Here is a 16,438-nt window from a genome sequence, read left to right as displayed (position 1 = left end):
TTTTTTACCTGGGGAGCTTGCTAAAAATATAGTTGCTGGCCTCATTTCATACCTATGCCAGAATTATTGGGGTAGGGGCTTGGACTGCTGTATTATTAACAAACTCTTGAGATGATGTCATCCCATTCCAATTTCCCTTCTTCCCATTCTTCATTACAGTCTCTTTTCCATTCTCCATTTTCTACTCTCTTTTCCATTGCCCATTCTCCACATTCAGCTTCAAATTGCTAAACTAGGGAAAGAGATCTATACAAATTCCCTCAAGGCCCCCATCTCCTCACTTAGGTACCAGAATAGCTCCATAGGGTGGAGAGAGTTAACAATATTATAAAGACTCATCAACAGACTAAGTGGAAGTTGAAAACAACAAAAACTAAGTAGAAAAGTATAGTGGCCAAATGCTGGGAGCCTACGTTAGCAGGTAGATCAAGCAGATGATACGGCAGTTCAGGGATACAAAATTGTCCTTCATATTTATTGGGCAAGAACATTCCTGTACCTCATTATCTGTCCTTGCAAGTTAACAGCAATCTTGCAAGTAACCTGCAATCAATTTTTCAAGTAACAGTAATCTCATCTGACTGATGTGTAAACAAAGCCAAATGAATAACCTGAGGTAACTCTGCTAGTTAGTGGCAGGCCAGCAATTCAAACTCAGGTCTTCTGACTCTCATGCAGCATCTCACACAAATACATAGCATTGTATTTTTTTCACAGAAACATTTCAAATGCTTAATCCATCCACTTTTAAAAATAAAGAATAAAAAAATATGTATCCAATATACAAAATGCAAATAGACTTCAGTTTCATATAAGGGACATTTGTTTTTTTGGAACAAGTTGTGCAAAATTTGTCATAATTATAATTTTACACTGGTTTATGTGATTAATTGATTACTGTCTGTCTCCCCCACTCGACCCAAATGGACCATGTCCATATTTATCTAACAATGTAGTAGGTAATCAATAGGTACTTAATGAATGAATGTATAATCCACTGGTGTTGATTACAGCTAGAAGGGAGGTCATGGCACTAGGCGAATTTAGCCTTTGGTTTAGGCAGGAGCAGAAATGCTAGTGGCATCTTACACAAAAACACTGAAGATGGAAGAAAAAGTACTTTGTAGTTGCTGGAGAGGATGAATTTGCTTATATTGGACTTAGTGATTTAAGCTCAAGGACAGGGCTGATCTAAGCAGAGCAAGCACAGTTGCTAAATGGTTGTTTACAAGTTAGTGAAAGTCAAGAGATTGTATCTGTTCTACAAAAAAAGAACACAGGAAAGTTTCTTACTGTGTGATCCCGAGCATATCCACATCAGACTATCTGGCCAGTTTAAGAACACAGATTCCTGGACCCAAACCTTCAGAATCCTCAGAGGAGGGGTGTCAAAAATTCTGCATTTTAAACAAACTCCTTAGGTAATTCTCACCTCCAAAATTTAAGACTGGCTGGGCTGATACAGGGTTTCCCTGATAGCTCAGATGGTAAAGAATCTGCCTGCAATGCATGAGACCCCAGTTCAATTCCTGGGTTGGGAAGATTCACTGGAGAAGGGATAGGCTATACACGCCAGTATTCTTGGGCTTCCCTTGTGGCTCAGCTGGTAAAGAATCTGCCTGCAACGTGGGAGATCTGGGTTCAACCCAGGTGGCACTAGTGGTAAAGAACCTGCCTGCCAGTACAGGAGACATAAAAGACGCAGGTTCAATCCCTGGGTTGGGAAGAGCCCCTGGAGAACGAAATGGCAATCCACTCCAGTATTCCTGCCTGGAGAATCTCATGGAACAGAGAAGGCTGGTGGGCTACAGTCCACAGGGTTGCAAAGAGCTGGACATGACTGAAGCAACTTAGCACACACACAGGCTTATAGAACAGTAGACCAGGGGAAGGTATAGGATTCTGGCTAGGCAGAAGCCTGCATTTAAAAAGAGAAGAAGGGAAACCTACAAAAGAGACTGAAATAACAGCCAGAAAGCCAGAGTCAGAGTCCTTGCTACAAGACAAAGAAGGTGAACGTTTCAGAACAAGTAAATGGCCTAAAGAGTCAAATGTAACAAAGATGTAAAGAATGAAGACAGAAAAGTCATGAAGATGGGATCCAGATTTTTCTAGACCAGGACCTGTCTTTTAAGACTCAACTCAAAACATTTACTCTGCAGGGAGGTATTTCCTGCTCCACTGGACAGAGTCCATAAATCTTGGAGGTATGTAATTCTACTGTGGCATTTCACCTACAGACAGAAAGAAATTCTGTCTTTCTCATTAGATTGAGAATTCCTTGAAGGCAGGAGCTGTGTCTTATTCCTTTTCAAACATGCAATGTCTGGCATAATACCTGGCATATAGAAAATATCTGCAAATGCTTGCTGAATGAGTGATGGGAGAGCAATTTGAGGGAAATAATACAGTCTACCAGTGAAGGTAGAGTCTGGCAGTGAAGGTAAATGAGAGCAGGGCAATTGATGCTGCTGAAGCAGAAAATAAGTAGGGAATCAGTTCCTCCAGAGTACAGAAACAATGTGATTAAACCTACAGCTTTAACTTTAAAAAGAAGGAAGGACGATTCTCTCTCTACATCTTGAAGGAAGCCAGAGAGGACGGGTGTACAAGATAAAAGTAGCGTAGCTCAGATGGCCCTACACTAAATAAGTCAGGAAGTTAAAGAATTTGCTGAGAATCAGGCACAAAAAACCAGACCTAGAGCCTGAAGAAAAAGTGAAAGGAAAAGAAAGAGTATTGGGTGGGAGTGTGCTGGTGAATCAGTAAGAGATGAAGAGATCCGATGTTCCATCCTCAGGCATTGTTAAGAGCAAGTTATCACCATCTGACTCCTTTCTGTAGCCTTTGAAGTAACAGGCTGAATCTATCAGTCAGACTAACTGGAACTAGTTACCAGATCTGGGACCTGAAACTAACTGGGGTCACTGATCTCTTCTCCTGAACTCTCCTTGCACTTCCTTTCCACTGTAAAGGCACTTGCTATAGTCTATCCCCTATCGCAGCTATTCATCTTAACCTTGTTACACTGTAAAGAGTTGAGGGCAAAGACTGTGTCTTATTCACAGTTGCGTTGTGCCTTAGCATAGTACTTTGTACATAATAGAGGATGTCTGTACCAGGCACACACCTAATATAGCATATTTCACATCATAATATTTTTGTTTGCTTGTCTGTCTCCCTTTTTAGACCATGAGTTCAAGGTCAGGGATTGAGTTGATCTATGTCTCTTCTTGTGTTTGGAACTTAGTAGCTGTGCAGATGTTTACTCAATCAAATTGTGTTAGAAGGAATGCATGGATGAGAGAATTAATAAAAGAGAGCAAAATATAGGGATTTGTGAGGAAATCTAAAATGATGACATACTGCACAGGCACTACATTTTGTCACTTACACAATCATCAGTCTCATCCTCACATCAGTAAGTGTGTGAAGTTGGTGGAAAATGATGCTAGGGCTTGGGGTGGGGGAGAACCTGTTTTCAAACACACTGTAAATATTTGGAATACACATTCTGGATCTTATGAAAATCTCTAGTCTCTCCCTTTCAAGGGTACAGGGCCTGGATGAAAGGGCAAAGGGTCCTGCTTGGTCTACCCTTATTGGGTACATGTTCAGAAAGTAAAGAATCCGTCTGCAACACAGGAAACACGGGTTCAATTCCTGGGTCAGGAAGATCCTCTGGAGAAGAAAATGGCAACCCAGTCCTGTTTTTGCCTGTAAAATCCCACGGACAGAGGAGCCTGACAGGCGTAAGTCCATGCAATCCCAAAGAGTCGGACAGAACTGGGCGACTAACACTTTCAAACGGGATACAGTGTTATATCAAACGCGGTTCCTGTTTTCTTGAGGATTACAATCTAATGTTGCCATTGAGGTCGGATTAAAAAAATGGTGAAACAGCATTGAAATGGTAGCGGATCAAAACAATGGAAATCCACTGCTCTCCTCTTTATTTTTTAGACGGGAAAAATAGCTACTTGAAGGACATCTTTAAATCGGTTTATTAGGGCTTTTTGTTGTTCTTTTAAACCACTAGTTAGCAGTCTGTGAGCCCAGGAGAAAAATAACAAAAGCTGACCCTTATGGCGTACTATGTGCGCAAGCATCATTCTATGTGATTTACAAATATCAATCCATTTCTCTTAACAACCCTATGAGATGGACACCGCTGTGATCTCCATTTTCGATATCTCGAAACTGAGGGACACAGGTAACACAACGTGCTCAAGGTCATTGAACTAGAAGTGGGGGGAGCTGAGATTCAAACTCACGCAGTCTGGCGTCATACATTAAAGAGGAAAGTGCTCAGTTTAGGTGTTGGGTTTACCTGTGCGAATTATGAAGAAAATCACTTATCTTTTCTGATTGTGAAAATCTCATAACTTATACAGGGCCTGGTATACGTCAGGAACGCTAATACACGGTTTACTGGCATTATCTCATTTCTACCTCACAATAAACCCGTGAACTACTATTTTTATCCCCATTTTAAAGATACACACAAATTTAAGGCACAGAGGTGAAACATGATTCGCCCACAGACTGAAATCCAGGCAGACTGACTCCACTACCAGCTTCTCAGTTTTTCCTGGCAGTAAAACGAGAGAATGGAGGACCTGAAAGAGATGCCACGAGAGTACAATGAAATAATGGATGTGAAAAGGCCTCAGTGAACAAGTGCAAGGGATAAGGCCTACCCACTTGAATCACTGTTGAAAACTGGTTACCCAGGGCCCCTGGTCAACGGTTTCTAGTCCCAGCCCAGTCCCTTCTCCGCCCAACCCACAACGCTATCTTGGAATCTCTTTCTCCATCTCCTAGGATTCTGCCCCCAAACACTTGGCTAAGCGGTGGACCGGAGAATAGAAGGTACGCGCGCGAGCAAGAGGTGGGGCCTGCTGCCCGGATCCATCCTGGGGGTGGCTTCTACACATGCGTCCTGGCTGGGCGGCTTCAGCTGTCCCCTCTGCGGCCAATCAGGGCCCGCGGCGCGCTCGAGACGTATTAACGCTCAGTGTGTCGTTGCGTGCGAGGGGGGCGACGTAAGGGCGCTCCGCGAGCCCGTCTCTCCTCGAATGAAAGGAAACAACCTCCGGCGACAGAGCCCCGCTCCCAGGCGCTGCCGGAGAACCGAGATCGACTTCTTTCTCTTTCCCCTTATTGGCGCTTCTCCCCTTCCCTTCGCCTCCGGGCCCCGCCGGTGAGTCCCCACGGTACCCTGGGGCCCCCCATTCTCTGCCCAGCGGGGAAAGACAAGGAGGATGGCGGTGGCCAGGCCGCCGCCCCTGCCCGTTGTTAAGGGGGACTCTTGGTGGTCTCGCTTTATTGTCAGGGACCCCAGAAGCGCCACTTATTGAAGGCGCTTGGCAAAGAGGCTGCTGAGAAAAGTGCTTCGGAGGAGCGGAGGGAGACGTTAGGCTTAAGCCTAGACTTCGGGGGAGGGGGCGCGACATTTAAGGAGGACAAAATACAGGGAATTTTTAGTCTTTCCCATCGCTTAGGACATATTTTGGGAGGAGGGGGACTCGCAGTTTGGGAAGAGTGAGAGGAAAAATTGTTAGGATGACAAGAAGGTTAGCCTTTCGGAATGAGGAAAAACTCCGGGGTGGGGGTATTGGGGGTGAAACTGAGATACGAAACGAAGACTATTAGAGGGCGAACTCCTGAGGGGAGGAGGGTTCAAGAAAGTGGTAGGGAGATCTTTTCCTGGATCCAGGAGGATTGGAAAAGGACAATTAGGGGACCCTGACTTCACGACCGAAAGGAACCTGCTAAAGTGTTTAAGTGGGAGATAGTTTTGCGAGTTTATCTAGCGCTTGATTAGAGGGAGATCTTGGAGTCTAGTTTGTATTGAGGAATAAATAACGGAGAGGAATCCGGTACGTTCTGTGTGCCATCCTTTATTATATGGACGAGCAGCTCGGCATTCTTTTGAAATTTCTTCGTTTCGATATTCTGCGTGGAAGTTGAAAAATCCTTTATTTTTGAAATGCCTTTTCTTTTCATCGGCTTACTACGTAATATCAGGTCTTCTTCATACAGTTCAAATTCTTTCTCTACCCTTGGGTTTGAAACAACTGGAAAATTCCTTCAGTTTCCTTTTGAATAACCGCAAAAACAGTGCGAAGCATGTAACAATATCGTGCAACCAAATTCAGGTGCCCTTCCGGTTCGTCTCTTACTCATTAATTTCTCTCCAGTGTAACTGATAGAAATACTGCTTCTTGGATCATGTTTATATATATTTTGATCTGTATATTTCAACTTGCTTGCCTGTGGAATTGTTTGATCTTCCGGAACTGCAGTTTTTGTTTTGTTTTTCTATGAAAATGGTCTTTCAGATACCAGACATTGAATGAGCTCTCGAGTTGGTTCTTGAAGGCTCTCCTTGATGTTTCAGGTTATTGCCACCTTGGTGTTTTACAGCATCTTGGAAAATCAGAAATGCACTGATTGCTTCAGCCTAACTAAACAGGCTTTTCTATTTTTTCAGACGATGTTTCTCAGGCTGGTATCTTTGCCTATTTATTTCTGCTTTATAACAGGATTCATAATGCTGTATTTCTTTTAAGGAAAAGGTTTCATTGTTGGGCGAAAGCATCAAAGTTTGATCTCTGCATGCCTGAAAAAACCTTTTAGACTAGAACTAAAATGCCATGTATTGTATGGATCATTATGAACTTAATATTGGTCCTTGGAATGCCCTTTTTCTTCTTAAGTAGAAACCACAAATGTGGCAGCATTAGATAAAAATCTATATTTTTATTATAAAGACATTTTTTTGCTAGGAGTCATTGTTTCCATGATGTTCTCCACTTCATGTTTTACAAGGAGGTTGTAAAAAAAATCAGTAAGATATGCACAGATGCATTATTTGAATTTTAGTGGAAAAATCCATTTAGTCATTGCACGTTGGGGAAAGTTTTTAATTGGTTTGGTGCACTTTTGTGTGCGTTTCTGTTCACTTAACAGATTATATTTAAACTGATTATAGAAAAGATACACTAGAATATTTTTGAATGCAAAATAAAGTACCTTTTTTTCTCTTTTAGATTTTAGGGTCTTTGATATCTAGTAAAGTAGATATCAAAATTAGGATGAGACATTTATCTGTTTATAAACAGAAAGAGGTAGAATTCAATATGGGTGGAATTTTGGGGACACCATTTTCAGAATTAATTTTAAGAATAAAGAGTAATTTTCTAATCTAGGAATTTATCTTAAGCTGATTTTATAGCTTATGCTGGGGTGTACAGAAATTACACATTAAGATGTCTGTATAGATTGGATTCGTAGTGGTGCCATCCTTTCAACTAGCCAAGGATGACCGGAAAAAATGCTGAATACATTACAGTGCTTTCAGAGTGTTTACTGTTCATTGCACAGTAGTAAAGAAAGCTAATTTAGAACTCCAAGTAGCAAATTCTGGTGCTATTTATGAATTTTGGTGTTTTGCATAATTAATTCTAAAGATGTTGGCAGCTATATTCTTGATAAAGCAACTGAACACATATTTGCCTGAGCAAATGCAAACACACTTCCCCTTTTGTTTCTTTTGTTTCTCTGTTATGTTCTTTTTTTTTTCTTTAATCCTAAAAGTATTTGCTGCCTGTTTTCAATCAGTTTCACAGTTTATAGCCAGTGCTGTGAATACAGTACTGTTGTAAAGTATCCGATGCCATTTGAAAGAGGGAGGTATTTAAAATTGTTGATAGCATTAAGAGTTTGTTAAACCCATCAATGCGAGACTGTCAGGGCCTGTGAAGTTTTGTTACACCGAAAAACCTAGATATAAATTGATGAGAAGACCTGTTTCTTTGTGACTTTATGTTCACTTTTCAGTATTTGTGTTTTTATATTGTGAAGCACTGCCTGGTTTGCAGCTACCACCTTGCTGGCATCCAGCTGCTGCTGCTCTTGGTGAACAAGCGCTCCTCAGAAAGCCAGTGTGTAGTGTTAGTGAGTCCATGTTTTCAGCATTTTATGAAAAGGTTCAAATATATGAAAGAATGGAAAGAATTTAGGAAGTTTTAAGATAAAAAATTGAGATTTTATTGATTGAAATGTGTTATGGTAACCTAGGTCCTGAACTACTTAGTTCTTTTGATTTGGGAAAACGGCACAATTCAAATAACTGATTTTACATTTGTTTTTGTTCTTCTGAAGAATCCATGTTGAGACTGATGATCTAAATCTGAAACCTTTCATGTTAGAACTTTTCTTCCCTTTTTTTGTTTGACTATACTACCTATAATTATAATTTTGACTAAATTGAAGGCTCATTTAGAAAAATTTCCCATCCTTTATACAGTATTACTAATTTTAGTATGAAAGTTACTGCATATAGAACACCACTGTCAGTTTGTAACTTTAATAAGCAGACTTTTGGAGTAAATCTCAGAGTCAGATAACATAGTTGTTTTTATAAATGATTGGTTCTTAAAGTCTGTTTTTTTAATAGACTGCTGTAAAACTTAAGTTTTCCTTTACTTGCAAAAGGAATACAGTAGCAAAAACTAGTAAAGATGTATAAATGATTTTTTTAAACTTGAAAAGAACTCAAATTTTAAAAATAAGTGTTCCAACGTCATGGTTATATAAAATTTATTTCTCATTTGTTGGATTATCAATATGTGAACTTTACAGAATTGTGCAATTAAAGAGTTCTGTTCACTCTGGACATTGTGTAGTTATCAGTGGTTTTTGCTCTGCTCTTAGATATATAATTCTTTGTCTCCTTGAAGGGGCACCTTGGTATACATGAAAAATGTTTTTCATTAATTATGTCAGCAGATGACTATTTTAGCAGATGACTATTTTAATTTCACACATTGTTCATGTTTTATTTATCCATGCAGAAGTAGTTCTAATTATTTCACATGTCCCTTAATTTGAGAGCAGTTTGATTTTTCCCAGTTACTTCATTAATTTATCTTTATGCATAGATAGTACACTTTGTAAAATTACAGAGGTTTCAGTGTTCATTTGTCTGTACTAAGTAGCTATTTTTAATTATACATATTAAAACCTAGGTCAAATATTAAACAATTTACATGAATGTATAAATTGATTTTTAAAACAAATTAACCATTTTGTTGCCCTTCTTATCCTCTGTAGCTTTTCTTGAGGCATAAAGTGGCATTCTAAAGGCAATTTAAAAATCATGTCAAGCTCTGTTGAACAGAAAAAAGGGCCTACAAGACAGCGCAAGTGTGGCTTTTGTAAGTCAAATAGAGACAAGGAATGTGGACAGTTACTAATATCTGAAAACCAGAAGGTGGCAGCACACCATAAGTGTATGGTAAGTATGCGCGCAGCAGCCGAGAGAGCTGAAGCGGAGAATCTTAACCACGAATAGTCCTGAATACTAAACAAAACAACACCAAAACCAGTTAAATGGCTAAGAACTGCTTCCTCGCTAATGTTGTGTCATTTTTACTTTACTATTTCCTTTGAAATTTAGCATCTTATTCACTATAAATTACGTTTCACTGTAATTTCTTTTTATATGAACCTTAATTTCTTTTAAATGTAATTTATAGCTCTTCTCATCCGCTTTGGTATCATCACACTCTGATAACGAAAGTCTTGGTGGATTTTCTATTGAAGATGTCCAAAAGGAAATTAAAAGAGGCACGAAGCTGGTAAGTTGCTATTTCTGCCTCTTGAGAATGAAACTTATTTTAAGCTCATTAAGGAGGAAATTGCTTATTTTAAAGTGTATTGCCTTATTAACTGAGTGTAATTTTTTAAACATTGCAGTCTTATTTTTTCCCCAAAATCAGCAAATTGCAAGGCTAGTTTTGTCTGCCAGTGAACAAAAAAGGAGTAAATCAATATGTATATTTATCTTTTTTTTTTTTTCCCCAAAAAAAGTATTAAAATCTTCTTGGGGGCTGTGTTGACTTAGAAACAAGCAGTTTGCTTAATTTGAATTTTTTATGTTAAAGTCATCATTCAAGTTTTTTTTAATTAAAATTCTGAAATGTTTTTACTTTCCATGATAAAGTAATTGTTATCATTACAAATGAAGATGACAGAACTGTTTCAACAAGAAAATGTTAGCAGTGCCTGAACACCGTATTTACTGTGATTCAGTTATACAACACAGTATTTATGACTTTGGATAACTTTCGGTGAATTTTACAGTTTTTCCGAAACTTCACCAGTGTAATGTTCCTGCAGTTGTCTTCACTACCAAGTAACCAGTTTGGCAAGATACTGTATTGTTCTGGTGGAAAAGTAGTATTGTCTCAGGTGGTATTTGATGCATTATAGTTTACATTGAAACAATTTCTTCTTATTTGGTTATTTTTCTCTTCTAAGCTCTTTATTGAATCTGTAAATGTACCTTCAATAGCTTCACTATCAAGTGTTTCATTATTTTATAGATGGGTTTGGCAGGACATGTAGACACTGAGTAATCTCATACTTCATAAAGAATCTTGATGGGAAGGAGGGCTATCATTTTGATATTGGGAATAATCTATTTTGAAAAGTAGTCAGTTTTCTATAGTTTAAAAATAAAAGCAGTATGAAGAAGTTCAAAGAGAACATTTGAGATTTGTTCTTAGGATAAATAGTCTTAAACTCTAGAGTCACTATAGGCAGAAATGGGAATTTAGAGGTCAGACATTTTTGTTGTTGTTGTTGCAATGAGACCTTAACCATGACAATGTTTATCTTTCCCATCCCCAAAACTGCAGATAACAATAGAATGCCCCATTTAAAAAAAAATGTGATCTTTTTATCATTTGATGGTTTTAGATTTCGTCATGTTACTGTGCTTGCTGAGTTTTGAGAACCAGAGCAGTATGTTTTTATTTCCTAGTCCTTAAAAACCAATTTGGATATGAAGAAAGAGTACTATTTATTTGAAACTAGTTGTACTGTAACCCTTATCACCCATTGTTTTTTCCTTGGCATGATGAATATTCATAGAAAATGTGTCTACACCCTGACTTGTTAGCATTGTTGTTATTCTGTGTGGCTGCTCTAGTCAGAACAGGAGCAGTTTGGTCCCTGATGTTACTGTGTTACTAACAAATGTGATGCCTATTTTTATAAGAAGCAGTAACATACATCTATCAGTATTGCTAAATTCAGTGGAGATTTAATTTATTTAAATTAGATCAAATTTCCCCTTTGTGCGGAAAGCATCAGAACTTTGTACAAATTTCACTATTATAAATTGTCTTGATTAATTTTTAATGGCAAGATGTAGGGAGTTAATTTTTTTGCCCTAGTGAGTTATGCATAACTAAGCTTATTCCTTGATCTAGGGAGTAGAACAGAACTGGAGGTTAAGACCACAAGCTATAGTAACAGACGGAGATTTGAATCCTAGCTCTCTTACTGACTAGCTGGGTGACCCTGCACAAGTTCTTTACTCCTCTGTGCCGTATTTTCTTCACCTGCCTAAAGGCGATAACGATAGTCCCTGCCTCCCAGGGATATTGTGAGAATTAAAAAGAAACTGTAGAGGACCTAGCATGGTGCCTGGCACATAGTTAAGACTTGAAAAATGGCAGCCCTGTTGTAGTTATTGTTCATAAGTAATAATAAGACCCTGCTAACATTGTTGTAGGCTAATGAAAAGCCTACTGGGTTGAGAATTCATGAGGCCTGTTTTGTTAATAGCTGCCACTGATACATTATGTAACTTTAGATAAGTCATTACCTTATTTGTATTTTTACCAGCAGTATAAATGGATAATGCTGTATCACTGCTTGCTATACAGTGATGTTGCATAACTAAAACGTGCTATAAAAGATGTAAAGAGTTTAACCTTAGGGAAGGATTTTTTTTTCTTTTCTTTTTTGACATTCCCCGACCAGGGATTGAACCCACTCCCTTGGCAGTGATATAGCGGAGTCTTAGCCACTGGACTGCCAGGGACATTTCTTAGGAAAGGTGTTTTGCAGCCAAAATTTTGGGGCTGTGAGCATCCAACCTTGAGTAATAGTGGCAGAAGGAGAGAATTTTTGAGCCAGGTGTATAATTTTGCTCCCTTTCCTTCTCTTAAAATGTCAAAATTTAAATAATTTACATAGGGCCTAGGACTAGAGTAGCATTTATATGTTAAATTTTGAAATAATTTTTAAGTCTCCTTTTTACCCTTAGTTTTGGCTCTTCCATTATATCATTTTTACAGGAAATATTGTCAGGTAACCAGAATTTTTGGTTTTCTTCTTTACTTTTCCCTGTGTAATCTAAGCAATTAAAAGGGCATAAATCAGAAAGCAAGAGAAAAAGTGAAGCGTTTCATTTAAGTAGGTAAACTGTATGAAAACTAGATAATCAGCTTCCCTAATTGACTTTTTGGGCTTCCCTGGTGGCTCAGATGGTAAAGAATCCACCTGCCATATGGCAGAATCCCCTGGAGGAAGGCATGGCAACCCACTCCAGTATTCTTGATTGGAGAATTCCTATGGACAGAGGAGTCTGGTGGACTACAGTCCATGGGATCACGAAGAGTTGGACACAACTGAGCAACTAAGCACAATTCACTTTTTAAGGCGTTTTGTCTTGTGAATCTGTTTGCCCTGGCTCTTGTTCATCTAGATTTCTAGGTGAGAAGTGGGTCAATATCCATTGAAAATAATGAGAAGCAAGAGTGCTGGTCCATAGGTGCTTTTAAGGCAGGTTCTAGTCTGTACCTTGTGCTTGCCCCAAAGGAAACCATAAAGAGAAGAGGCTGGGGTATAAGGTGTAAATATATAGGTGGCCAGGCGCATCAGAGTCTTGAGAGGATGGGAAGCCACAAAAAAGAAGGGGGTACAGGTGGCTAGTTTCTGTGTTCTTGCTGCCATAGTCCACTTTCCAAGATGATCACGTCAGCTACAAGAATTGGAGAGAAAAGCCATTCTGCATGAACATGTTTATCATTTTTACATCAAGACATTTGCCAGCATATAAGGTTTTTATAATTTGAAAGTCTTTTTGCAATTAAGACAATTTTTTCTTTTCCAGAATGGTTTCTAGTTCCTGTTGAATCCATATGTGGAGATACAACATCTGTACCATTTACTCTTATTCTCCAGCTATCTAGCCAAGAAATGCAAATTTCCAAGTAAAATTATGAGTTATTGTTGCTGTTTTTGTTTTGTTTAAGGAGACACTTGGGAGAAATATTGAAGAACATACTCTTGATGAATGGAGCTAGGTGGTGAGATCATTAAGAGTATCTATGCGGGAATTCCCTGGCAGCCCAGTGATCAGAACTCACTTTCACTGCTGGGCCCAGATTCAAGCCCTGGTCAGGGAACTAAAATCCTCCCCCCCCCCCATCAAAAAAAAGATATCTACATCAAATAATGAACTGTTTTAATTGGTACCTGTGTCAAATATATCAAGAACTCTTAAGACCGAAAGGGGTTAAGAAGCCATTTAGTTCACTTTCCTTCCCCTTAGGCAAGATTACCTACAAGCCATATAACAAATTTTTTTTGGGTCTATCTTATGTTTAAATATATTAAGAAATTGTGATTATACCCAAGCAAGCTGAAACAGGACCAATATTATATAACACTCTTCACAATTGAGAAATTCGTCCTTCTATATAAATCAACTATCTCATTTAATTTAGAGTCATTTATTCTAGGTCTGTCTCTTTCCATTAAGGGAAGTATTTTTTTTCTTGTGTTAAGAATGAAAAGTCCTTCATATACTTGATGACTATCCTCAGATCATTCCTAAACTTTCTCCTTTTTAAACTAAATTTTTCTCACGTCTTGAGAAATCCTCTGAACATTTTTCCTGTTTTCTTCTTCAGTAGCAGAGATAGCTAACATTTATTGAACATTTAGTATGTACTAGGGACTGGGCTAAGTACTTTAAATACATGATCCTTTTTAATCCTCACAGTCATATTGTGAGATAGGAAGGTATTTATTTTCACTTTACAGATTAGGAAGCTGAGGCTCAGAGAAGTAACCTGACTATGATCATATAGCTGGTAAGTGCCAGAGCTAGAATTTGAATCCAGGGCCAGTTAACTCCAAAGCCAGAAATCTTAATCACTAGGCTATGCTAGACTGTGTTTAAGCTCCCTAACCCAAAATCACATTTTAAAATTAAAACTTAATAGTTTTCTAATAAAGATGGAAATAATACTGAATTTAGGACATTATCAGGCTGCTATTAATATAGTCTGTTAATAGCATTGTTAGTTTTTAGAACAAAAATCCTACCTACATACTATCTAAGAATATTCTGAGTCTCTGTTACTTGCAAGATATTTTTAGTAGCCTCTGAAAATAAAAAGACCAATTCTACATATTGACTTTGTTATTTACTCTCTACCAGTTGAGTGCTTGGCACCCCAGCGAAACAGGATATCTGGTTTTGAGAGATCATAATCTAGATATGATCTGCATATATGAATCTGCAGTATGACAATTTATAGATACACCTTTTTATTTTGTGTGGGAGGAGTCATGCCAATTTAAGTAGCTAAGACTATATCCCAGAGATGGTAAGATTTAAAAGGGAAAAAACGTATGAGTCCATGAAATAGGTTAACTGTATGAGAATGGGCCACTGAGACTGGCAGTAATAGATTAGAATTGAGAAAAGTGGGATGATTACAGGGTCTTTAAACGTTAGACAGGAATTTCAACTCAGGTAAGAAGGGAAGGGAAGGGAAGGGCAAAGCAGGATTTTTCAGGAGATAAGTGATACACATTGTGGAAAATGAAATACAATAATGGCAGCATACTTGTCTGCTGTACCTAGATGTCCTGCAGGCATCTTAAACTCAACCTGTCTGTTCCACTGTTCGTCTCCTTGCCCTGAAACCCGATTCTCTTTCTGAATCCTTTACCTTCTTCTTCCATATCACTCACATCGATTCTATTTCTGGGATGTCTCAGCCTTCTTTCTTATTGCGACCCTGTATCCAGTCTTTCTCTTTCCATCCTTCCAGCATACTGCTGGTAATTACTTGATCTCTACCTTTATAACCTAATATCACTCACTCCCTGACTCCAAACCTTTACTGATTCCTTTCTGCCTATAGAATATCTACCCTTCAGAAGGCATAACTTAACCCACCATTTTCATTGTTTATCTCATCCTCTATCTCATTCTAGCTGTTTCCTGAATATCCTCCACTTGTCCCCCACTGCTGTGCATGTACTGACATTATTCATCTCCTAGCTGCCTCTCAGAACTCCAGTTTTTGAGTCCAACTCAACCTTCGTCTTTGACATAGGGTTTAACACCCTGTATTGTATTTGTTACAGGTGTGCAAGCCTTTCTTCTCCACTGTGTTATGAGCTCTGGGAGAGCAGAGACTATTCTTTTTGTCCAGCATAGGATTAAGTGGGGGTGGGGGCGGGGAAATGCATGGAAAACACTTAGCACGGTGCTTGACATCTCATTTGTGCTCAATTGTACTCTATTAAGTGGGCACTCCTTAATTGTTGGCTGAATTTGAAGGAGGGAAGGGCTTCAATGGGACAATAGTGTGAAGCTTTAATAATGGGCTAGGTGTAAATTGACCATGGAGATAAGAGTATAGGCATAAAATTCCTCTGTTTTGGTTAATCAGTGTTTGAGTGTTGTTTGCAATTCTAGCAGTTTAAAGAGGAATGAGAGAAATCTAGAAAGAAAGATCAGGTTGCTTATTTGTTCAGGATGGTGAAGAGCTGTGTATGCCTCAAACAAGGACGTTTCCATGTTTCTTCAACCTTCATTCTCCCAGTAGGGTGTTAAATTTTTGTTTTCCTTAGGCATTGTATTCATCAAGGCCTCTATCCAGAGTCCAGAAATCATCTGTCTGTCAATTTATCAGATACTTAATTGAGCACCTACTTTGTACCAAGCACAATGTTAGACACTTTGTATGCGATCATGAGTAAATGTACTTTAGCCTTAGAATGTAAAGAATGCCACAGGGGATCTGGGAGAGCGGACCATAATTAATTCTACCTGAGAAATCAGAAGACTTCAGAGAGAGTGACATTTGAAGTGTGTTCCACTGGGAAAGTGATACTGTAGAACTCAAAGAGGGATGAGTTTCAAGGAGGAGGAAGTACTTTTAACAAGTACAGAGTAGTAAATGCCAGTGCTATTTTTTAAATTTATTTTTTAATTGAAAGAAAATTGCTTTACAATGTTGTGGTTTCTGCCATACAACAATGCAAATCTGCCATAATTATACATATATAACCTCCAGTGCTATTTAGAGTATGTGGCTTATTTGGCATTCAGTAAGGGTAAAATGAAGCACCCAAAGTGTATAGAATGTTACCACTGCTTACTACATACAAAGAAGCACAAAATGCTCATGGACTTAATGGTGCTACTAAATCCTTAGATCAGGGATACTTAACCAGCAATCAGAAAGAAGGGTGGGTGGGTTGAAAAAGGTTCCCAAATGATTTTTGATGAGCACTCAGTTATGGATCATTGCCTTAGGACGGGTTGGCG

At 38.6% G+C, this 16,438-nt stretch overlaps 1 protein-coding gene across 5 annotated transcripts in view; it reads left to right on the top strand.

Annotated features, from left to right (window-relative positions):
* The first annotated feature begins 4,983 nt into the window (after positions 1 to 4,983).
* PHF6 (PHD finger protein 6) overlaps positions 4,984 to 16,438 on the top strand; it is a 47,754-nt gene continuing 36,299 nt past the window's right edge. For 3 of the 5 annotated variants that reach the window (XM_070290719.1, XM_070290717.1, XM_070290718.1), the window contains exons 1-3: positions 4,984 to 5,203; positions 9,121 to 9,304; positions 9,546 to 9,647. In XM_070290719.1, coding sequence (XP_070146820.1) covers positions 9,167 to 9,304; positions 9,546 to 9,647 — 240 coding nt within the window. In that variant the 5' untranslated portion in view covers positions 4,984 to 5,203; positions 9,121 to 9,166. The remainder of the gene's footprint in view (positions 5,204 to 9,120; positions 9,305 to 9,545; positions 9,648 to 16,438) is intronic. The other 2 variants (XM_070290716.1, XM_070290715.1) reach the window with 1 other exon arrangement.

Source organism: Ovis canadensis, chromosome X, assembly GCF_042477335.2.
Source record: "Ovis canadensis isolate MfBH-ARS-UI-01 breed Bighorn chromosome X, ARS-UI_OviCan_v2, whole genome shotgun sequence".
Taxonomy (NCBI): Eukaryota; Metazoa; Chordata; class Mammalia; order Artiodactyla; family Bovidae; genus Ovis; species Ovis canadensis.
This window is presented reverse-complemented; position numbering and strand designations above follow the sequence as displayed.